This window comes from Pipistrellus kuhlii, unplaced genomic scaffold, assembly GCF_014108245.1.
Source record: "Pipistrellus kuhlii isolate mPipKuh1 unplaced genomic scaffold, mPipKuh1.p scaffold_m20_p_3, whole genome shotgun sequence".
Classification (NCBI taxonomy): domain Eukaryota; kingdom Metazoa; phylum Chordata; class Mammalia; order Chiroptera; family Vespertilionidae; genus Pipistrellus; species Pipistrellus kuhlii.
Genome location: NW_023425529.1, coordinates 174,123,817 through 174,150,423, shown reverse-complemented (window position 1 = coordinate 174,150,423; position 26,607 = coordinate 174,123,817). Strand labels below are relative to the sequence as shown.

The window sequence follows — 26,607 nt, the reverse complement described above, 5'->3', positions numbered from 1 at the left end:
GGCTCAGTGGATAGAGCGTTGGTCTGTGGAGTGAAAGATCCCAGGTTTGATTCCGGTCAAGGGCATATACATTGGTCGCGGTATACCCCCGGTGGGGAGTGTACAGGAGGCAGCTGGTCAATGTTTCTCACTCATTGATGTTTCTAGCTCTCTATCCTTCTCTCTTCCTCACTGTAAAAAATTAATAAGATATATTAAAAAAATTTTTTTCCAACAAGGAGTGAACTATAGAATCCCAGACACCTCACTCTCAGACCCTAATAAAAGCAGAACCCAACCCCCCTTCTCCTCTTATTCTCTCTCTCTCTTTCTCTCCCCCCAGCCATGACCTTGTTCCTGTTCCTTAAAGTTCTCTCATGATTTTTGCTGAAGTGTGTCCTGCGATCATAGTAAGAACCATAATATTCAGCTCAGCCATAAATAGGAGCTCCAATGGGGGAAGTGTACTCGGGCCAGGTCCTCAGGCATTTCTAACCTAGAGCACTACCATCAATAGGCGTGGGACCTGTGGAACACTAGGTGGGTCATTAGGTAGATGCAAATCAAAACCACAATGAGATGCCACTTCATTAGAAACGATTTTTTTTTTTTAGGAAGAAGAAAAACAAAACAAAAACCCAGCAAGTATTGTTGAGAAATTGGAACTTGTATACATTGCTAGTGGGAATGTAAAATAGGGCAACCACTATGGAAAATGATAGCTCGTCAAAAATATAAACAGAATTACCATATGATCTAGCAATTCCTCTTCTAGGTATATATATCCAAAAGAACTGAAAGCAGGAACTCAAGCAGATGAGTGATACAACATGGATGAACTTTGAACACATTACACTAAATGGAGTAAAATGAAGTAAGCCAGACATGAAAGGACAAATACTGTATAATTCCACCTATACATGATGTAGATTAATGAAGACAGAAAGTATAATGGAGGTTACCAGGAGCTGGCAGGGTTAGATATAGGGAGTTATTGTTTAATGGATACAGAGGTTCTGATAGGGATAATGGAAAAATTTGAAAATTAATAGTGCTGATGGTTGTATAACATTATGAATACACTAGAGGCCCAGCGCAGGAAATTGTGCATGGGTGGGGTTCGTCTAGGTGGCCTTCGGAGATCACGCCCAAGCTTGCACCCCTAGCCTTGCAGCCCCACAGCCCTGCCTGGCACCTGCCTTGGCCAGGTACCACCTGTTCACCAGTCCCACCCCCTGTCCACCGCTACCGCCATTTGCAGTCTGCAGGGCCCCTGCTCACACCCACCTTGGCCTGGTGCTACTGGATCGCCTGCTCCACCATCCTGCCACAGTTCTGCTCTTCTTGGGGCCCATTGGGGCAGGCAGTGCCTCCACTGTCACCTGCTGCCGGTGCCACGGTGCTGACACCCGCCATGTTCTGTGCCACCCCCTGGTGGTCAGCAAATGTCATAGCAGGTGGTCAAACTCCTGGTTGGTCAAACTCCTGCCCAAGGGGACAATTTGCATATTAGGCTTTTATTATATAGGATTTAATGCCACCTAATTGTATGCTTAAAATTGGAAAAATAGTAAGTTTTGTTATATGTAATTTACTATAATAAAAGAATCATGATGAAGATGCAAATTCTTAGGCCCCACCCCAGACCAACTGAATCAGAACCTCTGGTGAAGAGCTGTCCATCTGTGCTTTTATAAGCCCTCCAGGTGTTCGGATACAGTCTGGAGTCTGATAGCCACTGACTCAGAGGGGTTAGTGGGAGAGATTAGTCAAAGATAGAATGATGGAGGCAGACAAAATTTCTATCATGAAATACAGACTACAACTGTACCCTTATTGCTAATCACTAGTTGTGCTCATGAAATACAAAGACCCAACTAAGACTGTGTGTTTAAGGGGGCAGGAGGAGCAGTGGTGATGAAGGGAACTGCATTTTGTTCAATTTTGTATAATTTCAAGGAGCCAAGGAATACCAATGTGGAAAATGGTACTATCAAAGTGGTTTCTTTAAAGCCAAGGATCAAAATATGTGCCCATAAAATGACAAACTCCTTCCCATGTGCAAAGCTTGTCCAATAAAGGTGTCAGTCACCTTTATGATCAGTGCTCTATGTGCAAAGCTTGTCCAGTAAAGGTGTCAGTCACCTTTATGATCAGTGCTCTATGAGCACCCTCTCCTAGAGCTGGAAGTCCAATAGGAGGAGGTGATATTGCCAAAGCCTCGAAGCCTGCACTGTCTGGGGGAGGTTTCCAGGGAGATCTGGCTCCAATAAAGAAGGGGCTCTTGGCAGGAAACAGGCAAATGTCTACATTTGTTAGCGACACTTTGAGAAGCATTGTAGTATGTACTTGATAAGTGGATGCTATTGATTGTCCTATTATATAAATGCAATGTGCTTCTGAAAGAAGTTCTCTTAGTAAACCCTGACTTTATGATTACTTATGTCTATTTACATTTCACATGATCAATAAGCACACTCAGTATTCTCAATTGCTCCCAAGAGCTACTGGGTTTTGTACCTTAATGCATGTCTCTGTTACTTTGGAGTATCCCTTTCCTTGAATTATGGCCATCCTTGGTGGCTGACCTTTTGTGGCCACTATCCAGAGACGTCACAGGAAGCTGAGCCTTCTCCCTTCTTCCTCCTCTCTTGTGTCTCCAGTTGACTGAACCCACCAGGGAGCTCAGAAGTCTGGGAAATATCCCATGTGGTGCGGTGAAGAGCAAGGGAAGAAACTGAGATGAGATCAAACTGGCAGCTAACGGGCACATACACCATGAACAATGGAGATGCACCTCTTTCTACTGAAAAGAATACCACACTCAAAAACAAAACATTTAAATTCAGGCAACCTCTATCAACTATAAGATGCAGAAATTTGAGCAAGTCAATTCACCTTCTCCAGACTCAGGTTTTCCTGAAAATTAAAGTTAGTTAAGTGATCGACCTCTCAGGATTGTAATTATCAAGGGGAAGAATGCGTGTGTGCCTGCTTGTCAAATGTGGACCAGAGCAAATGCTCTGAAGAAATTTCCATCCACTATGAGAAAGTAGAATTAACTCACCACCATCACCTTCTAAAGAAGAACCTGAACGCTGCTCTTCTCCTATCTGACATCTCTCTGTCCCTCTTCAAAACCTGAACTTGGGAAGCCAGGCTGGTTAAACAATGGGATAACTCAGAGCATGGAGCACTTTTCAATTCTGTCTTCAAAAAAGTGTTGGCTGGAGAGATTAGGAGATAGTTTCTGGAGAGGTACCCTATGTCTGGGCTCAGGACACGCACCACTGCTATAAGACATAACAGGAAACTCTATATATTAGCCATAAACTTGGGGGTTTGGGCAACATTGTGTCTAAAATTACTTCTGGTTTTAAGATCCCATGTCTCCCCAGTGACTACCATAATTTTTTATTTAGAAAAGCTGTGCTGTACCTGGAACGAAGCCACCACGATTATAAAATAAAGACTTCTATGGCCTTCGCCTCTCTGTGTTAATGACTACTTCTGAGAATATTAGTATGGAACCATGTCAAGAAGAAAGATAGCTGGCATAGTTTCTGTAAACAGCCTTCAATATCTTCCCATTTTATTTTCCTAATTGAATAATGAGACTCTGGCAGGCCCATCAGCAAGTGGTGATTCCTAACCAGGAACTGCTTTTTAGAGGATTGCTGGGGCTTGGCAGCTGCTGGCCTAGTGACGTCAGCAAGACCTCAGGGCTGGAGACAAACAAGACAAACAGACCCGGCCTTCTCATCATCAGAGGACAGTGGAGTCTGATCTCAGCAATCTCACTCTCCCTGTAGCAGCAGGCGGCTGGAAAAACTGACTTCATTCGCAGAAAAAAAGCAACCCTGGGAGTTAAGAATATGTGAAGAGGAGAAACCTAGGGGAAGTCTGGACTTATAAATCCCTTGGCAAGTGGAAGGGTGTAAATTTGGGTGCAAATGTGTGGCCATATTCTGTGGACACAGCTGGGTCAGGCCAAGGCTCCTATGTCGTAAGGGGAACTGATAGTATGAAGTGGTCATCAGCAAGTATTTTTTCCTACTGTTCTCTTGCCCACACTTGTTTTCTGAGGCTCTTGTAATAAATCATAACAAAGAAAGAGTCTCCGTAGCTGATTCAGTAATATCTGAATATCTCTGGCAATGTTCCTTAGAAGACAGGCATTCTAAAGTAAGTAAAATTGGAAATAAAATAGGAATAACACAGACTTCAAGCCAGCAAACTGAGAGTGGTGGGTTCCATGAAGGGCTCATAGACTACATTTGTTAGGGACACTTTGAGAAGCATTATAGTATGTACTTGGTAAGTGGATGGCTATTGATAGTCCTAGTATATAAATGCAATGTGCTCTGAAAGAAGTTCTCTTAGTAAACCCTGACTTTCTGATTACATATGTCTACTTACATTTCACATGATCAATAAGCACCCCGAGTATTCTCAATTGCTCCCAAGAACTACTGGGTTTTGTATCTTAATGCATGTCTCTGTCACTTTGGAGTGCCCCCTTCCTCGAATGATGGGCATCCTTTTAGCTGACCTTTTGTGGTCTCTTCCACTTCTCCAAACCGAAGTGGTGATGATTATAAGTTCCCCAATGTTAATCAGGCTTAAAATAGTATGTCAGTCAAATCAATGAATGTATGGTATAATTAAGGTTGAGCACCTCTTTTCGTGCTTGAGAAAATCCATAATGGTGCCCTTGCTCTTTAGAAAGGGCTGGCTGAAGTCTAAAGATTTTCAATACGTTCAAATTTCCAAAGAGATTTGTTTCTCAGAGGGCCAAAGAAAAACGATAAAAAGAATTTGAGGGTACTGTATTGGTAAAACTTTGAAAGGCAATTACCCACATTAGCCACATTTTATCCATTTTCTTTCTCTGCTTCTTTTCTAAAAAACTAGAATGAGAATCCAATAAAAATTCCATGGTAATGGAACAGATTCCTTTGTGAAGTATAAGTACACTTGAGATATAAATTCAAATAGTAATGCTGTAACTGCCAGCTGATGTTCAAATTGTATTACGTACAACTCTGTGCTAAGATGACAAGTCTGTAAAGATACAGAACACTGGTGTTCATAAGAACTTCTCCTCGGTGACCTTGGGTTGGCATGGAGCTCTTCCAAGAGGGTTTGTGGTAAGATTCTGGGCACTCTACTTACAGAGTGTAACCAGCTACACTGCATTCTGTCTGCCCCTGAAGCACGGGAGACCTGGGTGACCAGGGGGATAGCTCTTCCAATGCTTATAATGCCATTAATACCACTCATACTCTATAATAAGTGGTTTGGGTAGTAAGTGGTGATACCTAATGAATATGCACTGCATCTAACTGGCTGATTAGTATTTATTGGATGTCTATGATGTTTTCAGTGTTGTATCAAACAGCTGAACTACAATTATTGAAGGCATGGTTCCATGAAGCTTTCAACATAGTAGAGTTATCTCTACTTGCAACCCTCTATATGTGAGGACCCATATGCAAGGTGATATTAAAAATATTTAACAACCTGTTTGGCTCAGCCACCAATCCGTTAGACAGATGTTAGCAACAATTGATGCAGCCCTATGACTGCTTTTTTTTTTAGCTGAATATCAGCTCTGCTTATGTTTGATTATAGACAAAAGAATCTGGGTGCATTATATGAATTCCACCATAAAGATATTACCAACCCCAGAATCCAAATAAGAAGACTAAATCCTCTTGAGTTGTTGAACCTTAAAGATAAGAGGATCTACAGAGGTAGATGCAGAATAGTCAAGTAAGGGACAGAAGAAGGAAGCTTAAATTTTCTCTTTCAGTCCCCTCTGAATTTCTGAAAGAATAGAATCTCTTGCTAAGAAGAGAAGTCCCATTGTAGCCACAACAATTCACATTGTATATACTTTACTTTAGCAGATATTTCAGCAAAACAAATTAAAGGAAGAAATCAAATTGTATCGCTAGAGAAGCAACTCTTGCTTTGTAATACAGAAGTTTATTATTTATTTATTTATTTATTTATTTATTTATTTATTTTTAAACCTCACCCAAGGATATTTTACCATTTATTTTTAGAGAGAGTAGAAGGGAGGCAGAGAGACACATAGAGAAAAACATTGATGTGAGAGAGACACATCAATTGGTATCCTCCTACACATGCTCAGATTGGCCAGGGATACAGCCTGCAATTGAGGTATCTGCTTTTGACTGGAATTCAACCTGTGACCCTTCAGTCCTTGGGTTGAGGCTCTATCCACTGAGCCAAACCAGGTATGGCTGTAATGCAGAAGTTTAGATCAGCTTGGTAAGTTCCAGGATAGGAGATAACATAGCCATGCTGGTCTGCATGGCCCTAGGTTCCAATAGTACACATTTTCTTCCTGAACCAGACACAGGATCTCTGAGAGATGGAGGGCACAGCAGGAAATTGGAGAGGGAGCTAGCTCCTTCCTGTGCCTTCTTGCAGCAATAGCTGCCCACTGCTCCATGAGATCCATAATTACCCCTGTTCTAAGTCAGCTTTGCATGTATAGTTTGTGTATTCTGAATGTCAGGAAGTCTGAATGCAGAAGGCTATATGGGATGGGAGAAAGCTAAGCTTCTTGAAGAATGAGCAAAATACTGATTCACTGTGGGACATCATTCAATACCAAGGTTCATCATAACAAGTTGAAAAGCCTAGAATAAGCATTGTAGTGGAGGTGGTAATAGAGAAATCCATTCTGAATGATACTTAGGTCCTAGTTTCTCAAAATTGGGAAGGCAGATAAGATTATGTCATCCCCCCCCAGTTATAGAGTACACATGTATAACAGGGATAATACATGTATTATACAAGTCAAGGACTTTATTTTTAATCATTAAAAAGATGATATTCAGAAAATAAATAATGATGTCTATTTAGAATCTAATTATAATAAGATGGTCTTCTTTTCATAATACACATGAATAGAATAGTCAAATAATGTAAATGGGACTTGTTTGAATGTTAAAAATACCCCCTCACCCAGGTTGAGTCTGCTTTCTTTCAGCCGATTGGGTGATACTCACACACATTATGGAAGAAAAAAAAATCTCCTTTACTTAACATTAACTGAATGTAGATGTTAAAAACAGGTACAAAATATATTTACAGCAACATTAGCTTACTGCTTGATCAAATAACTGAGTGCAATAACTTAGCCAAGTTGACATATAAAACCAAGCATTACAGTCCACCTCTTGTCAACTTGGCATCCATACCCATCTTTTTAAACTGTACTTAATTTCCAAATACAATGAGGAAATCATACTTCAGCCTATGCTGCGTACAACTGAAAATGTGCTCATCCTTTCCTTAGAAGATGATGCCAAGTCCTCGGATGATTCAGTTTACTCTCCCCCTTAATAAAAAAAAAAAATATTTAACTTCGATACTGTTATAGAAAGTTAACTGTTATTTATAAGTCTTATGTTATATGATAAGGGAATAAGAGAGGGAAGGAAACATATAGATTAATAACAAAACAAGGTAGAAATACTTGTAATATTTAAGTCCTAATTTCTTCAATTGACTACATGATTGCAGTTGGTATTTATCAGCTTCTATCACCCACTCCATATTTTTCTTACTCACAGCAAGCACCATAGCTGGTCATGGTACTTTGCCTGGTAGAGTGACCCAAACTTTCATTTCTGAAAGGTCTGGGTCATTAATAGTCTTGCATAAATTAGGCTGTTCCAGTTTTCCATTGACTTCAACCACAGGGTGTGGTAGTACTAAGGATCTCCTGTACTTTAGACATACTTTTTCTTATCTACATTTTGTACTGGCAGCTCAATTTCCCTTGGTAATTAGGATCAATCACCCCAGCCAATACAACAGCTCCCTTCTTTGCCTATTAATTCAGAGGCATGAGGAACCCAAAGTGGGTAGATGGCAGTTTTAACTTCCAATTCAATGAAATCATTAATGTGTCTCCTAGTGGAAGCATTCCTTGCTCTGGAACTAAGACTTCTAGACTAGCTGAGCATAAGCTCTCAAGGATAGGTGGCAAAAATTTTGCTAGTGAGTCACTAGTGGACAACACCATATATTGGACACTGAATTAGAATGAATATATATATTCTGCCCAAACCAGTTTGGCTCAGTGGTAGAGCGTCGGTCTGGGAACTGAAAGGTCCCAGGTTCGATTCCGGTCAGGGGCATGTACGTTAGTTGCAGGCACATCCCCGGTAAGGGGTGTGCAAGAGGCAGCTGGTCGATGTTTCTCTCTCATCGACGTTTCTAGCTCTCCATCTCTCTCCCTTCCTCTCTGTAAAATATCAATAAAATATATATTTTTTTAAAAAAGAATGAATATATATATATTCTATGAAGAAATGATCCAATATAATCAACCTGCCACCAGGTAGCTAACTAATCACCACAGAGAATGGTGGTATATTGGGGACTTCATTTTGGTGTCAGATATTGACAGACGAGTCACTCTGCAGAGACTATAGCCAGTCAGCATTGGTGTGTAGAAGTTCATATTGCTGAGCCCAGGAACACCTCTGTTCCTGCCTCCATAGCCACTTGGTTTATGAGTCCATTGGATGATGACAAGAGTACCTGAGAGAAAGGGCTGACTGGTAGCCACAAAATGGGTCTTCCTACCCACTTGATTATTAAAATTCTCCTCTAGTGAGAACACTGTTTTGTGGGTATTCACATGAGACACAAATAGCCTTACATTTTTCCCCCCATCACTTTAGAGAGATCGATCTATATACCCCTCTCAAGACTTCTTTGGTACTAATTTTCCAAGCATTCCTTCTAAGTCTTACTATCTGGCCATGCCATGGCCACAGCCCATGAAATGATATATAAGTACACATCTACCTATTTTTTCTTCTAAACAAAATGAACAACCTAGTGCATAGCTCAAAGTTCTGCTTAGTGGGAGAATTTCTCTTTCCCACTGTCCTTCAGGAGTGTCCCAGAAAGGAGCTGCAGTGCTTAGCTGCACTTTCAGGTGGTGCCTGCATTTTGTACAGAGCCAGCTGTAAAGTAGGCACAACTTTTCTCTTTCTCAGTCAGTGATTTTAAGGAACTACCTATGAGGCCACAAATGTGGGGATGGGAGAGAGTAATATAGTAGGAATGAAAGCCTTGTACACTTGGCTCCTTGTGTATGGCTGTTTCTCATGTGATTTACTTGTGCTTTCAAGGCCTGCTCATCTCATATACACTATTTCCATTTGATCATGGAGTGTGTTGTGCATACCCAACTTTACAGCTTTGTGGGCCGGACAACACCCAGTTCATGATGGGCAGCTCACATCACATGGTAACTTGGTGAGCTCATGTGTAAACATTCGGTCTCTACCAAGACCCAATAGCATGTTAAGTTTCTCAAGAAGAGAGTAATTATCCACAAAGGATGACAAGACTTTGGTCCAAAAATCCCAAGTGTCTGTGCTGCGATTCACATATAGGGGCCTGCCAAAGGCTCCAAAGCACATCCCTGTCTGCCATGAACTTCAAGCACCATAGCATCTGCTGGATCATATGCCCAGGTGGCAGAACAGCTTGCACAGCATCCTGGATTTGATGCAGAACCTTTTCTTCTCCAGACCCAATTCAAATTCAGCAGCTTTTGGATCACTCAGTAAACAGGCCAGCGTCATATACTCTAAGGATGTCTCCTCTAAAATCCAAAGAAATCCATTAGGCATTGTGTCTCTTTTCTAATTGTAGTTGGGGCAAGTTGCAACAACTTATCCTTCACTTTACAAGGGACATCACATGACCCAAAACACTTGATAAGCAGAAATTTCACTGAGGTGGTAGGCCCCTGGATTTTTGTCAGATTTATTTCCTACCCTCTGACAGGCAAATGTCTTACTAATAAGGGTACAGTAGTTTTTAATTCTTGCACACAAGATCCAATGAGCATACTGTCATCAATGTGATGTCTTCTGAGAGAAAAGGCAATCAAAATCTATGTGAACTAAATTATCACATAGGGTAGGAAGTTGATATATCGCTGAAGTAGGACCATGTTAACCCTATTACAGTTCTCGTTCTTAATATGTCTGCTAGGTAACTTTTTAACATCCCATACTAGAAGCCTTCCCCAGTTCTTAATGATAACAGCTGACATTTACATAGTATTTATCCTGTGTCAGAAACTGTTCTAAGTATTTGGCATATATTAATTCATTTATGTCTCATAATGACTCTTCACATCCCCACCTTGCAGATGAGTTTACAGAGAGGTTAAGAGTTCTTCTGGATTACTTAATGTTTAATTCTGAGCAGCAACATCAAAACAAAGACACGATATGAAGGAGTAGCCAATACCAAGAGAAATTGCACACAAACATCACTGAACTCAAATAGCATTCATTCATTTATTTCCTTCAACAAACCAAACAACTGCAAGCAAGCAGGAAGAGACAGTGGGTGGAAGGTGTGCACGATGTGTTCAGGTATTGACTAGTATCTCTCACTGGTTGGCTGCCACTTATTCCCATCCAGTAGGTCTGATGGTTTCTGCTCACAGATGTCTTTGCTCCAATCTTCACCAGGGCAAGCGTTTTCCCACCGTCACTATTTGGTGCTCCACAACCTGCAGGCATTAAGTTCATCATGGCTTGGCGACTTAATAAATCTGAGTTTCTACCAATGAACTTGGATTTGGGAAAGATTAATGAGAAAAATATGAATGAAATAATCATACCAAAGCTAGTGAAATATGAAGACTGTGCAAGTGTATGACTGTGAAACTTACAATGTGTATCCATACAATACCCTTGGGGGAAAACAAACATCTCAATGTGGTCCAGAGGAGAGGGCTCTTTGAGTTGGTGGCTCTTTTGCATCAATAATATGGCTATGTGCTCACACTTTTAAACCACTTGGACATAATTTTTCTGAAAACAGTTTTGAAAATGATAAGATACTACACAATAATGGTCCTCAACAACTATTCTTGGAGATATTAGGGACTGTATAAAATCTTAAATTTTCTGATGAGGAGACAAAGCTGATTTTTCTTTTCTTAAAATTCCCGTTATGTGTAAATGATGAATATCTATTCCCATCACCATCTTTTTCATAAAGGAAGTTTTGAGGAGATAGCTATCAACAGTGGCTATGAGTTCCTATTGAAACTATGCCACATAAGAGAATGAAACTAACACTCAAGGAGTACTTATAAAACACCCAGGTCTTAATTCTCGTGACACGCTGCAATAAAGTCAGAATTTGGAATGACAGAGCTGAAGTATATCTACCAAGATTAGCCAACTAGTAATCTTCAAACCCCAGCCCGGGTTTGTTTGACACCGTACTTTGTTTTTTCCACTAGGTTATTGTGCATTCTTCATGGAATTGCATTTAGCTGTGAAAGATTAGGTAATGATATCTGCCCTGTTGTATTTAGAACTCAACATTAGCCCATAAAAACCTAAACCATATAAATACTTAATGTTAAGTACTTTTACTACTTTCTACTGGAGGGGGAAAAGGCCATTTCCAATTGATTGAATGCATTTTCAGAAAGTTTACCAGCAGTTTTAGGCAATTCAGCCTTCTCATCTCTATGCAGCAGAAATTTTCTTATTTATTTTACACTGATAAACAGACATGAGAGATGCATTTTAAATTAAGGCGAGCATTGCTACTTCTGGTGATTTATGAATAATTGGCCAATAGGGGATCAAGATGAGATACTCCTTATTCCTCCCCCGTGAGTTATAAACATCTTAGGTATTATGCTGACTCACCCCTACTCTTTAAAGCTACCTTCTGCTGTGCACTAATTTAACATCCAAGACAAGGAGAACGTGTGTTGTGGACAGATTTCAGTTGCACTGATGGAGTTTTCTTATCCAGCCACATATTTGCCAATTTATGAACAATGACACACATTTATGAAAGATGAATAATGTTATAGTGATAATCAGTAAACCCACGTTAGATGACAATAAATGTTCCAGACCTTGTATTTAGATGGTGGTTCTAAATAAACTTACTTTTTTATAACGTAGGAATATAAACATCACATTTATTATATTAATAACATGTGAAACAATTTATCACCTGTTTTAATATTCTTTGATGCTTGACCCATGTAAACCTTGTTTTTCCTTAACACACAGAATTCTCCATATGTGTCCATCCTATTGGAATAATGCTTTTTGTGCAGACTCCCACAATGGCTAGTTTACTATTGAACAGGGGGCAGGAAACGGAGACCTCACTAAGATTATTCCATGCATTGTACCTCTCTTTTGATGGCAGACAAAAATAGTAGGTATAGACCAGTGGTCGGCAAACTCATTAGTCAACAGAGCCAAATATCACAGTACAACGATTGAAATTTCTTTTGAGAGCCAAATTTTTTAAACTTAAATTTCTTCTAACACCACTTCTTCAAAATAGACTCACCCAGGCCGTGGTATTTTATGGGAGAGCTACACTCAAGGGGCCGAAGAGCCACATGTGGCTCACAAGCCACAGTTTGCCGACCACTGGTATAGACAGAAGGGAAAAAGTAGTTACTGAAAATGACATCTGAAGAAGAGTGATGGATAGTCGTGAGGTTTTTATCTTAGTTTGAGAGGGGGGAGGAGAGGTGAAAGGAGAGGACAGATTAAGTTAAAAAGAATTAAAACAAAAGGTACATATCCACAATGATTTGAGTCGAGCTTACGGTGAGATACAAAAGTACAGAGATAACAGAAAAAAATCATAACTGTAATAGTTAACATCTATTCAACTACTAATTTGATTTTGCAGAGGGGAATGGTAGACACCACATAGTTCAATAGCTTGCCCAAATTTACACAGCTAGTAAATGACAGAGCTTGAATTCCAGTTCTGGAAATCAGAATCACTATTTTAAAAGAGAGTATTAAGAAAGTACACAGCCTGGCCAATGTAGCTCAGTGGTTGAGCATCAGCCTATGAACCAGGAGATTAGGTTGGACCCTGGTCAAGGCACATGCTGGGGTTGTGGCCTCAATCCCCAGTGGGGGGCATGCAGGTGGCAGCCAATCAATGATTCTCTCTCATCATTGACATTTCTATCCCTCTCTTTCTCCCTCTGAAATAAAAAAAAAAAAAAAAAGTACATCCCTGCCAGTGTGACTCAGCGGTTGAGCGTTGACCCAGGGTCCAACAGATCGCCGGTTCAATTTCCAGTCAGGGCACATGCCCTGGGTTGCAGGCTCCATCCCTAGTAGGGGTGCGTGTAGGAGGCAGCGGATGATGTTTCCATCCCCGGGACCACCCCAGCCTCTCCCACGCGGCGGGCGGCCTGGTCCCCTTCGCCTCCCCGAGTTTCCATCTCTCTTTCTCCCTTCCTCTCTCTCTAAAAAAATCAATAAAAACGTATATATTTTAAAAAGTATATTATAGAGAAGGGTTATAGAGATCAAGAGATCTCCGGGGAAGGGTAAGGAGAGAAGACTGAATTACCAAGGGACTGATTACAGCTATGCTTTATTAAGGGACACAGCGCTTTGCATATATGTTAGCTCACTGAACCCCGCGAACAATTCTGTGAGGTCGCTAATATTCCACTTTTCAAACGAAGGCCATGGCTATATCAAAAAACGACACATTCTCTTCCCGCACTGAATTACACCGGAAGAGCACGTTTTGGGCGAGATCAGGAACATTAAAGGAGACTTGGGCAGAGGACGGAGCAGGGCGATGTAAGCAAGCTGAAAGCAAGAGATGCAGGAAAGTTTCCCATTTAGGCAGACGCTGCTGGGAGCTTTCAAATCTCCCCGCCAGCCCGCCCAGGCGTCACAGAGCCCGCCTCCCAGCCACACGGCCGCGCCCCCTTCCGCGGCCGTCCTCCGAGCTCCCAATACTTCCCGACTTCTCCCTGACCCCGCCCACTCCGCCAAGCATCATTTCCTGTGCGCTGGACGCTGATTGGTCCGGAGGCCGGAAGTGAGGGCGGGCTGTGGGGGCCGTTGCCGCAGTGACAGTGCCCGGGGAGTCCGAAGATGGCGGCGTCGCGTCGCTCTCAGCATCATCACCACCATCATCAGCAGCAGCTCCAGCCCGCCCCGGGGGCTTCGGCGCCGCCGCCGCCACCTCCCCCGCCACTCAGCCCGGGCCTGGCCCCGGGGACCACCCCAGCCTCTCCCACGGCGGGCGGCCTGGCCCCCTTCGCCTCCCCGAGGCACGGCCTAGCGCTGCCCGAGGGGGATGGCAGTCGGGATCCGCCCGACAGGCCCCGATCCCCGGACCCGGTGGACGGCACCGGCTGTGGCACCACCGGCACGATCTGTTCCGTCGCCGCCGCTCCCGTGGTACCCGTGGTTTCCGCCGCATCTGCCGTCGGAGTCCCTCCCAACCCAGCCGGCGGGGGCAGTCATAATAATTCACCGTCGTCCTCGTCTTCCCCAACTTCGTCCTCCTCTTCCTCTCCGTCCTCCCCCGGATCGAGCTTGGCGGAGAGCCCCGAGGCGGCGGGACTGAGCGCCGCCGCGGCCGCCGCGGGGCCCGGGGCGGCGGGGCCGGGGCCGGGGGTCCCCGCCGTGAGCGGGGCGCTGCGGGAGCTGCTGGAGGCCTGCCGCAATGGGGACGTGTCCCGGGTGAAGAGGCTGGTGGACGCGGCCAACGTGAACGCCAAGGACATGGCCGGCCGGAAATCTTCCCCCCTGCACTTCGCTGCAGGTCAGAAACTTTCCTTAAAAAAGGGTTTTGATGTCAAGGACTAGTGGGTCCCCGGTAGGGAAAGAAAACAAAGTTATTGTGATGGAACACGATGGGGGCGTGGCTATGGGACGGGAACTCCTCACCTAAGGGACGGGGGTTCCCGAACTTCTCTCCTGATGAGAATCACCTGGTGGAGTTATTAAAAATACAGATTCCTGAATCCCAACTAAGAAGTGCTAAACTAGAACTTTTGGGAACATATAGGTAAAACTGTATACTGAACTAGTGCTCTAAGCTTACGTATACAATTAAGTATACAATTTTACCTATATGTTCTAGTTCAGTATACAATTTTACCTATATGTTCCCAACTAGTGCTCTAAGCTTAAGTATACAATTACTTAAGTATACAATTTTACCTATATGTTCCCAAAAATTCTAGTTTAGTACTTCTTAGTTGGGATTCAGGAATCTGTATTTTTAACACCTCCACCAGGTGATTCTCATCTTGAGAAAAGTTTGGGAAACACTGCCTTAGGGCCTGTGTGACGGGGGCGTGGTAGGGGAACGGGGGAATCCATTATTTTTTTAGTGATATTTGTACTCATGCCCACATCCCCTGCGTGGTAGTCTCTGGATGTGGGTATGCGTACACTTTTTCGGTTCTGTCCATGTAGGAACAAAGTTAGATTTTGGCAGGCTCGGAGGAGCTTTTGTCGTTTGTTTGCTGGCTTCTTTAGCTTTTAACAAGGGTACGTCCCAGGAGGAGAGTGTAGAACAAAAGAGGTTGAATGTGACTCAACAAGTGTTTCTCTGTTCCTCATCTTGGTAAGCCAGTGAAAGACAAAAAATGAAGTTTGTGAAACTCTCCCCCCTTTCTCAGGTTTACAGTCTTAATTGGTAGATCAAACTATCGCTATAGGAAACAACTTGGAGAAGAATATTTGGATGCGTTATGTGATAATAGAAGAACTGTAGGATTTGAAGTCCTGGACACTGACGGCTGTTTGTTACATGTCTGACACAGACTTTAAGCTCATCTCAGTTGCCTCCGTTTGCTCATGGGCAGAAATTATATACTGAGATTGTGTGAGTACTTGGTGAGAAGCACTTGGCACAGAAGTTCTCAAGAAAAAGTTCTAATTCACAAACCTTGGAATTAGGTTTTTAATTTTAAAAACATCTGGTATATTTTTATAAGCTACAGAAATATAAAACAAAACAAAGGACATATTCCCACAGCCTAGATGACTGTAATACCTCTGTTGTTTTTTTGCTGTTTCTAGTATATACCATGCCTTCAGTTTGTTCTGTTAATGGCAAAAATATTTGTTAAGAACTCATTATATGTTATTATTATTATTGTTGCTACCAAAACTTGCAAGATATTCTTACCCCCGTTTTACAGATGACAAAAGTGAAGCACATCCTGTTTGAATAAGTCCAGATTTGCACAGAAAGTAGTGGAATCTGGATTTGAACTCAAAACAGTTTGATATTTTAGAACTTGTGAAATCAAATTTAAACTATTATAACTGATTTCTGGGTTGAATTCACTTTTAATTTTTGTGAGTAATTGTGATGGAGAATTTCTACTTTCCCAGTTTTGGGGAAAGGAAGTAGTTGGGAGTATATATTTCTGAGTAGATTCACACTTTTTTTTTTTATTGCAATCAATAGTTAGAAACATAGTTTACATTATCACACACGCAAACTGAATCAAAAGTTTTAGGAAACAATACTTTCCCTTACTACATGTGTTGTACTCTGATATTTTATATCCTATAACATTTCATTATTTACAAATGCTGTTTGTGACTCATTAATGGGCCATGATCAACAATATGAGAAACAGAGGAAATAATTATTAGATTACTGGATTCATTCTTGGTAAGTAGGCATTACTGTTGGAAATGTAGTGAGTTGGATCATAATCAGACTCTCATCTAACTAGGTATTTGCTACAGGATACTGCTTATTTTAGATGAAATAGCATTTCTTTTTCTTTAGGCCAAATGCAAGGCCTGTGCCTGGTGGTATAAGTTAACCAAGGTTGTTTGTTTTTGCATACTTTATTCCAAATTTGACTATTTTAACATCATCTCACAAGTCTTGTCACTCCTCAGCTTACTCCATTGTAAGTAATCATAGATGATACTTACGTTTATTTGTGTAATAGTGAACTTGTTTAGGATTAGCCACACATGAAGTAGAGCATATCTCCCAAATCGCTTCTGTTTGTCATAAGTTACTTTTTATTCTGTTTCAGTCCCGTAATTATGTTGTGTTTATTGAGAATCCAACCTTGAACTGGCTGTTACCAAATTGTTTAGTTCAATTGTGGAAAACAGACAAAACAAAAACAGAACTCTCCATGGTATAAAAACATACTACCCTAGAGTCAGTTTACCATACTTTATGTTTCTATGTATAGCATTAAAGCTTTGTTAAATCTAGTCTTCTCTATCATGTATCGTCTGAGTCCTTAAAAGTAATTCTCAGTTGACTATTAGTTGATTGGAATGCTATTCATTGAATTGTCCTTGAATAGCTGTTTAAAGATATGAAATACAATCTCTTGGATGGATGGTAAAGTTTATTTTTTTTTTAATTTATTTATTTAAAAAATATATATATATTTTATTGATTTTTTACAGAGAGGAAGGGAGAGAGATAGAGAGCCAGAAACGTTGATGAGAGAGAAACATCGACCAGCCGCCTCCTGCACACCCCCCACTGGGGATGTGCCCACAACCAATGTACATGCCCTTGACCGGAATCGAACCTGGGACCTTTCAGTCCGCAGACCGATGCTCTACCACTGAGCCAAACCAGTTTTGGCAGGATAGTAAAATTTAAAACTTGTAGTTCATTTTTCACAAATATTTTAATATCATAGAACTAGTGTTAAATACTGATACAATTTTGAAATGGCAAATAAGCCCTTATAGAGCTTACAGTCTAGTAGGGAGGGCTAGAGAAGAACAATAATAACAAAGCCCCACAATGTCCCCCTAAAGTGATAGAAAAAGTACGTTATTATACTATTTATTGGAGCAGATAATAGGGACATTTTTCCTGGTTTTAGGACATAAGGAAATCTTTCCAGATAGAGATTTTAAAGCAGGGATTTAAAAGATCAGCAAAAACTAGCTAGTCAAATAAAGATTAATTAATGCCTTTATTTGTATTTTAAAATGAGTTTACAGTTCTATAGAATGAAATGAATCCATTTTTAAGATCTCAGAAATCACATTTAAACCTTATGACTTTTAAAAAATATTATCGTAAGAGTAACCAAAATTCTTTCCAAGCAGCACAATTTCTCTCCTATCTTGGACTGTGATAATTATTTGTTTAAAATATGGCTTAGAGTCAGTGGAATCACCCTATTCACAATTAAAAACATAATCTTCAGTTCCCATTTTTGATACAGTTCTCAAAAACACTATTTCTAATGCCATCTTAAGATAGTTATATCAAAATGACCCAGTCCTATATTGTTGACTGGAGTTTATGTAAGACTTCTACAGATAAGATCTTTGACCCCCAGTTTTCTGTTGTTCAAAGACTGCAGTCAAAACTTCATAATCATATCAATTTAGAGTGATGTTATCCTCTTATTTTAATGCCCACTAGTGACATAATTTTGTTAAAGGGCCAATATATTCTGACTAGAGGCCCAGTACACGAATTTGTGCATGGGTGGGGTCCCTCTGGGCAGCCTGCAGGGATTGGGCCAAAACCTGAAGTCCAAAGTCACCTGCCACTCCAGCTCATCCAGCCCCACTGTGCCTGCCGCAGACTCACGCCTAGTCAGCCCCGATTGGCAGAGGCTCAGGCTGCCACAGCAGCGCTCACCAGCCACAAGCCTGCATCTGGCGCCTTCCCAAGGGGCTTTGCCTGCACAATGGGGCTGAAACTGACTCTGTGACATCGCCCGAGAGATCTTGGATTGCAAGAGGGCACAGGCCAGGCTTTGGGACCCCACTGGTGTGGTGCATGATTGGGCCAGGGAGGGATTGCGGGAGGGCTCCGGGGCATGTCTGGCCCATCTCGCTCAGTCCCGATTGGCCAGACCTTAGCAGCAAGCTAACCTATCCTTCACAGCATCTGCCCCCCTAGTGGTCAGTGCACCTCATAGCAAGGGTTTGAGCAGCCTTAACATATCATTAGCATATTATGCTTTGATTGGTTGTTGAGTTGTTCTGTCATTGGGCTATTTGCATATTACCCTTTTATTATATAGGATAGGATGAGGTCTCCTTTTTAAAGAAAAATTTAGGTGAGGTCTTAAAAAAGGCTTTTAACAAAGCATTGAATTATGAGATTTCATAGTATTTACCTTATTTTTTTAATTAAATCTTTATTGTTGGAAGTATTTCATATATCCCTTTTCCCCATTGACCCTTGCAAGGCTACCCCCACTCTCTGTCCCATGCCTTCACTATCCTGTTGTCTGTGTCCATGGGTTATGCATATATGCATACAAATTTTCTTAAATTACAATTTTTAGTATTCTTTTCTTGGTTTTATGTATATTGGAACTTTGCCTGTCTTCCAAATTTGTCACTTGCTCTTTTTTTGTGATAAAATATACATAACATAAAATTTTAACATTTTAAAGTGTACACTCCAATGTCATTAACATTCTCAGTATCCATTTCTAAAACATTTATCCTAAATAGAAACCCTGCCCATTTAAATAACAACTGCCTGTACTTACCTCCCAGAGCCACTGATAACTGTCACTCTTATATCCTGAAAAAAAAAATTATATATATGTATATATACATATATATACATATATATTTTTTTTCCATTTAATTTTGCTTTTCAAATATTTCTTCTTTTACCTTCCATTTCTCTTATTGTAGGAGTTGGGAAACACTTTGTGTAAATGGCCAGACAATAAGTATTTTAGGCTTTGTGCCTGTATAGTCTCTGTTTCAAATACTCAGGTGTGCTTTTGTACCATGAAGGTTTCCATTGATTGTGTTTCAATAAAACGTTATTCGTAAAAAGATTATGGCCAGATTTGGTGCATGGGTCATAGTTTTTGCTAATCCCCATTATAATGCCTTATCTATGGGAGGTTTTCAGCTTTGATTTTCTCTTTTAGTCTTTATTTCTGAAATGATTTTTCTTAATTTTGAATTATTTTCTGAGTTCTGCCATCTTATTTCTAGTTCATTTTTCATATTGTCTTTTATCTAGTGTTGAATAGTAAATCATAATTTTGTCTATGATGTGAGTATTTTCTTATGGTATATATTATCTATAGGGGTCCAATTCTGGCTCAGATTCTTCTTATAAGAATTTTGCATGGGATTTGACCTCGGTATTTTTCCATTGCTCATTTTTATAGGAATTAATTCCAAGGATGAAAATAGAGGTCTGAAATGTTGAGGGTAACTCTGTTTCTCCTCTCTTCTGATGGTGGACATAGATGTCTCTGACCTAGACTAGATGAAGTCTCTCAGTTGTTGGCAGGATCATCTCTTACAGTAGTAGCATTTAAATTATGAAGCATTATCATTTCATATATCAGTTTATATAGCCCATGTGCCACTTTCTAGGGCACCTTAATCAGAGACGTTTTGCTAAGGACATTTTATAGATGAAATGATTTCTTCACAGTCTTTTTACATAGAAGGTTGTTTTGACAACTTTAGTCTGGTCACCTGCCTTCTTTTCTCTCCTCTGGCCATTTCCTTTTTTTTCAGATCTGAGGTGATTCTTTGGCAGTTAAAAGGCAAAAGAAATACACCTGGTTGATAGAAGATATAACATGCAGGATGAAATTGTGAGCATCAATACATTGAAAAATGGAATCTTCAAATTGGAGCCTAGGATACATATATACACATATACGATGTATACCAGTATAACTAGGAAGTAAATAATGCTAAGAAAATGTATTTCATTATAGTGTTAGGTTTTGGAAAGGAGTAAATATCTTTGAGTCTTGTGAGGAAATGCCAATGTAAACACTAGAGTGGCTTATTTTTAAATGTATGTAATAGCTTGCTTTTGCTTCGTGGACAAGGAAATCTTTTCCTTAGTTGATTGTTGATTGTAAAATATGCAGTTGACATAATTGAAGAGACAAGTGTCTCTTAAATTTTTATTTTTCCCCTGTCAGGGCCCTTGAAATTACTTTGGCCTATGTTCATTCTTCTGACAAAATCTCTCAGGAAGTTAGGATATAAGCCCTGATTGGAGGACCAATTTTTAATAATAGGAATTGAGTAGGGTGGGTTTTGGGAATTTCTACTAAAGTCTAGGTACTCAGGCTAACTTTGAGGATCATTTTTTTAAAGTCATTTGATTTTGAGTAACTGATGCAAGGTATGGGTATTTTGTTTTTGGGTGCCTACTGAGTTTTCCTTTTAAAGCTTCATCAGCTCTCCAATAGTGCTTTTCCTAACTGCAGTTGCTGAGTTCTTTGTCAAGTAGAAACTTGTTTTGCCTGTTTGCTCAGGTATCTGTGTGTAGAATCAGCAGTGTGAGCTTGAACTTTTTTTTTTTTAGGCTGTTTTTTCCAAGAACTGTTTTCTGTGTCAGCTACCTATTCAATTTAGACCAGCCATTAAAAAAAAAAATTGTAGCAAAAGAAGAAATTAAATAATGTAAAGTTTCCTCTCACTCTTGCCTTTTTGGTTTAACACAAACTGAACTAATGGTCAGTGGCAACTGTTTGTTGGTTTCTTTGAACTTGAACCTTTTTTTCCCCCTGAGGTAGATTTTAAGAGTTAATGAAGAGAAATTTGGTAGTTAGCAGATGATTTTTATTAACTACAAACTGAAAAAATGTGTTTTTGAATTTATTGATCTACCAGATATCCTTAAAGTTGAAGTCCCCTGTATCAGCAGGTATAGTTTAAAAATAACCTAAACCTCCTGATGTCCAGCTAATGTCCAGTTATAACGCTTTTGAAAACCTAGGATATGTATATGTATAACTAGACACTGAAAAGATGCTTTCATTTTGATATGTTCAACAGCCTTGAAAAACATTTTGACATTCTCATCCATCTTGTTAATAAAATACACAGTTCTCCATTTCCAAAAGATCAGATTGTTCTCATGTTGTTTCTAGAAATTTGTTTTTTGTGTTTGTTTTTTTTTTAGAAAGAAATGATACAGAGTTATAGTTAATGAGCACATTTACTCTTTTTTTACTAATGTCTCGAGAAGAGATGCCAACTTACACTTTTTGTCATTGTAAGAAAATATTCTCATTTGGAAGAAAAAACTTGTTGGACTAATTAAAAAATTAGTAAGCTATCAAAAACTTGGCTACCCTCTGCCCCCCCCTCCCCCCCTAAATCCACAAAGGCTTAACAGTAGAAATTGTAACTGTTGCTCTATTGGAATTTTATGAAATTCGATAAAATAGAGGTAAGTATTCAGGTACCCTAGGAATATTTGAATAAGTGGAACTTCGTAAATTAGTACCTCTGATTCCTGATCTTCTGACTTTCTAAAATATGTAAATGACCTTATACATTAGTCCCGCATTTGTCATTAAAGTGCTTTCACTGCTCTGTTGGCATATATATGAATGAAATTAGTTTTGATACAATTACTCAATAAGAGTATAAAAACTAACAAAGATAGCCACAACTGCCTTGGAGTAATTTTGGTGTTTTCCCTATGTAATTTTATTTAATCCTTACAGCAATCATATTAGATAGGTTTTACCTCTCCTTCAATGATGAAGAAACTGAGACTCAGAGATTGATGTCTTATCCCAGGTCACATAGCTGTTAAGTGATAGAGCTAGATTTAAATCTATATCTGGCTGTCCTAAAATAATTTGGTCCCTGCCATTCAAACAGAAAGTTGATAGCAATAACAAATTACTTTTGAGACATTTTATAATTTGATAGTTATTGCTTTCTCAAATTTGTTTTCTGAAAACAAAAGTAATTGTACAAATTTTGGCAAGTACAGTATAAAGTAGCCCATCATCTCACTACCCCAAGCCAAGTAGATCATATACTCATTTTGACAAATTTCCCCCATCTCTTTTTCTAGGCATTTAAAATAAAGCAAAACTGCATGTAGATGCTTTATTAAAACATTGTTACTAGGACTTGATATATATATATTTTAATAAGGTATTGGAACTTTTGAATTATTAAAATGTTGGACTAAAAAACTGTGATTGAAAGTAATCTGTCTTTGAGAACCTAATGCTTTAATGAAGAGGGTGAAAGGTTAAAGTCGCTGATTTGCAGACAGGCTAAATAGCCATCTCAGACAATGAATAAAGAAAAATTGAATTTATTTAAGGAAAAGGAGTTGGACAATGGGGATATCCAAAGCAAAGGGCTACACAGCACTGAACCAGAGGATATTGGGTCCATGATGACAGCAAAAATATACTTAGGACAGTGCAACAAGAAAGGGCATAGAAGAAGCAACAGGAGAACCTAGGTTGGGCTGCTTTGGCTCGCTGAGAAGTCATAGAAAAGGGGGTTTAGAGACAGGTTCATGGGGTTAGCCCGAGATGAGCTGCCACTGCCCATTGCTCCCCTGGTTGCAAGTCTTGTGGGGTCCCTTAGAGGTTAGGGGATATGTGGCTGTGGGGGAAGGAGAGGGAGAAGGGAATGGCATAGGAGTGCTCCTTGAAGGGAGAGGGCACACTGGGTCCTTTGTCCTGAGCATATTTGTCTCTCTTTCTGGTGGAAATCTTAGGGGAGATCTCAGGGGAGGGTCTCAATAGAATATTCATCAGCTTTCCAGGGTCCTAGAGTCCACTGATTAGTTGGTGCCAGGGCACGAGGTCATCAGTCACTGTAGCTGGTCCTGAGGCAGCCAAACCTTCACTTGTCTGGTTTTGCTGCTTTTCTGGGCCTGGAGCTGATCTTACCATATAGATAAGATCTAAGGCCTAGGTCTTACCTATAGGGAGGAAAAGGTCAAGGGGTCTAAACCGCATGACTAGTGACATGCTCGGGGAGGATAGGTTACCTGTGGGGAGGTTCTTGTTTTCCCAGTCTTGCCCCTTGCTAGGCACTTGGGGCTTTCTGTCCTGGTGAGTTTCTGTACCTGGCCCATCATTCTTGCTCTGTTCATGTCTAACAGTATTTTAGCAACTCCTTTAAAAGACTACTTAAAATTGTTAGAAAATCCTACAGATAAACTATATTTTTTGATTCATGGAAGCAAAAATGAATGTTGAGTAATAAAACATATGGGAGTCACAATAATTTGAAAGTATTTGATACTCCTGAACTGGGCCTTAAAAATGGTTAAGATGGTAAAATTTGTGTTATTGGTATTTTAAAACAAAAAAATTTAAATGTCATTGTAGGCATTTTGGTCTTCCTATTGCCCTAGAAAAAACTCAATTCCTAATATCACCAACATTAAATATAGAAAATAGCTTATTCATTGCATTGAATCTTAGTGATATGTTGAAGATACCCACTCATCTCTTATTAATTCACATTTCTGAGAGTAAATGTGGTCCTTCATTGGCAGTATGAAACTACCAGGTAAGTATTAATGGACTGCATATAGAAATTTAAAAAAATATATGCAATTTGCTTAATTAATAGTCATTAAAACAATCCCATAGTGGGTTTTTGCTTTTTGGTCTGTTTCTCAGTAATCTGGCATGAGCCCTAAGGTTTTATAGTACGGTAATTTAGTAACAACTCAATAAATATAAGTACTATTATAAAGACCAAGATGATGAGAATTATTTTCTGCCTCTGAGGAAGTTTATAGTTATAATGCATTGTTTCTCAGACTTGACAGTCTCAGGACTCTTTCCACTCTTAAAAATATTTGATAGAGCTTTTGTTTATGTGGATTATATCTGTGGGTATCTATCATAATAAGAGTTAAAGTTGAGAAATTAAGAAGTAACAATCATAAACTTTGGGTGTCAATGGATGGTTCTTGGTATCAATTTAACACCAACAGGAATTCCCAGGTTGAGACGGGGTGGAGAAAGGAAACTTTATTAAAGTGCAAATAGTTCAGTTGTGATAAGCACAACTATGAGAACAGTCCAGTAGTGTTACAGTTCAATTAAGAGGTAGCCATGGTTATTGAACAGCATGGCTACAAGGTGGCCTTCCAGGTGAGGCTCCTCTCTGGTTAGTTAGCTTTGCTCTGCTTTGGTTTGCTCCCCTTGCTTTGTTCTGCCCTGTGCCACTCTGTTCCATTTTGGTCCAGCAAGACATCTTCAGTGTTCTGTTTCAACCTTTGATTTTTTTTTTTTTTTTTTTTAACCTCCAGCCTTTGATGGAAATGGAAAGTGTGTTCTCTGAGCCAGAGGGGAGCTAACTGATATAGGCAGAAGTCCCCACCCCTAGTTCCTGATTGGTCCATCCTTATGCAAATGAGAATTCCAAATTCCTGCAATATGATTGGCCCAAAAGGCACTGTCCTGATTGGTTAGAATGGAGCCACTCTAATAATTAAGTAAATATGCTGATGGGCAGCTCTGATTGGATGGGGGAAAACCTCAGCCCTATTGGTTGAAATACAATTCCAGGAACTCCTTTATAAAGGCTTGCTCAGTGGACAGAGACACAGTAGTTAGTTAGTGGGCAGAGACAGGTAGTTAGTTCACTGTGGGAGGCAACAGGTCATTGCAGCTTTCTCCTTGAAAAGGCTAGTGGCTTGTATGAGAGGCCCTTGTTTAGAACTGGCTGTTAGACTCTGTTTTTTGTTTGTTTTTTAATTTGAGCTCAGTTAGCTACTATGAGCCCTTCTTGGTATGTATCTTCTTCCACAGGGTCCACTTGTAAATCACACTTTTAATGAACAGTCACTGATTTCTAAAATAAAGTTTAATGAGAAGAGGCATTATTTTACCTTTGTACATCACTTTTAACGTCTGATTTAAGAAGACAGGCAAATTTTAATTGCTTCTTCATACCATTTGTTGTACTTTATCATTTGAAGTATATGAAGACAATTCAGCTTTAAATCCTGGATAACTATATAGTTGAAATGGGAAGGAATATTTTAATAGCATTTTCAGATAACCTTAGATTTATTTTCTTTGATACTACACTCAAAGTTGATAACTAGCAGTTTTCTTAAGGGTAGTTGCAGTATGGGATCTTAAGCCATATTAATAAGTTTTTCATACTCTGTTATGCTAAAATTGACCCATTTCACTTTATATAATAAACATGTTTGCTAATATCACGAATCTTATTATAAAAACATTTAAATATTGGGAAACTGTTAAGCTCATGGTAGCAGATGACAGTTTTACAAAATTCTCGTTTTTATTTGCAAGCTCAAATTCTATCATTGGGAACAAATACTATCTACTGTTTTCCTTGAAGGGACAGGCTCACTTTGTTCATTCTTGAGAGAAAATTGCCAAATACACAGATGAAACTGAGCTCAAACAAGTGCATATGTTTTGTTCCTCAAGACAACCATATTTGGTGTGTAGTGGAAGTGCTTAGTGTGTATTTCTCATTTTATTACAAGAATATTAAAGAGATATGTACACAAAAGTTTAAATTTAATAATAATATTTACATTTTCATGAAGGATATTCTTAAATGAAACTGTGGGCTTTTAAAAAAATTTTAACTATGAGGGCCTGGCTGTATAGAATACAATGGCTAATACTCTAGTTTGGTGCCATTGTCTTGATTCATGCCAAGGTGTCAGCAGCTTTATTTACCACTAGAGCCCTGGTGCATGAAGTGCATGACATTTCTGCTGCTGCCACTGCCAGCAGCGCAAGCCTTGGTCTGCCCTGGTTACTTGAGCCTGGGGTGGCCCTGAGCGGCTCGGCAGCCACCATCCAAGGCTTGCCTGCACCTTGGGCCAGCCCTGGGCAGCTGGGCAGCTAACATTCAAGGCTTCCCTGCGCCTTAGGTGTTGGCTGAGAACCTGACATCCGAGGCTTGCCTATGCCTAGGACTGGCCCTGGGCAGCCAGAGGGCTTGAGGGGACTGGGCACCGCCATCTTTGAGGGTGTGGCAGACAATT

General features: G+C 40.0%; 1 protein-coding gene across 3 annotated transcripts in view; it reads left to right on the top strand.

Moving 5' to 3' along the window:
• The first annotated feature begins 13,902 nt into the window (after positions 1-13,902).
• The window catches only part of TNKS (tankyrase), a 148,303-nt gene continuing 135,598 nt past the window's right edge, over positions 13,903-26,607 (top strand). For 2 of the 3 annotated variants that reach the window (XM_036458988.2, XM_036458989.2), the window contains exon 1: positions 13,903-14,640. In XM_036458988.2, the coding sequence (XP_036314881.1) occupies positions 13,965-14,640 (676 nt within the window). In that variant the 5' untranslated portion in view covers positions 13,903-13,964. The remainder of the gene's footprint in view (positions 14,641-26,607) is intronic. The other variant, XM_036458987.2, reaches the window with a different exon arrangement.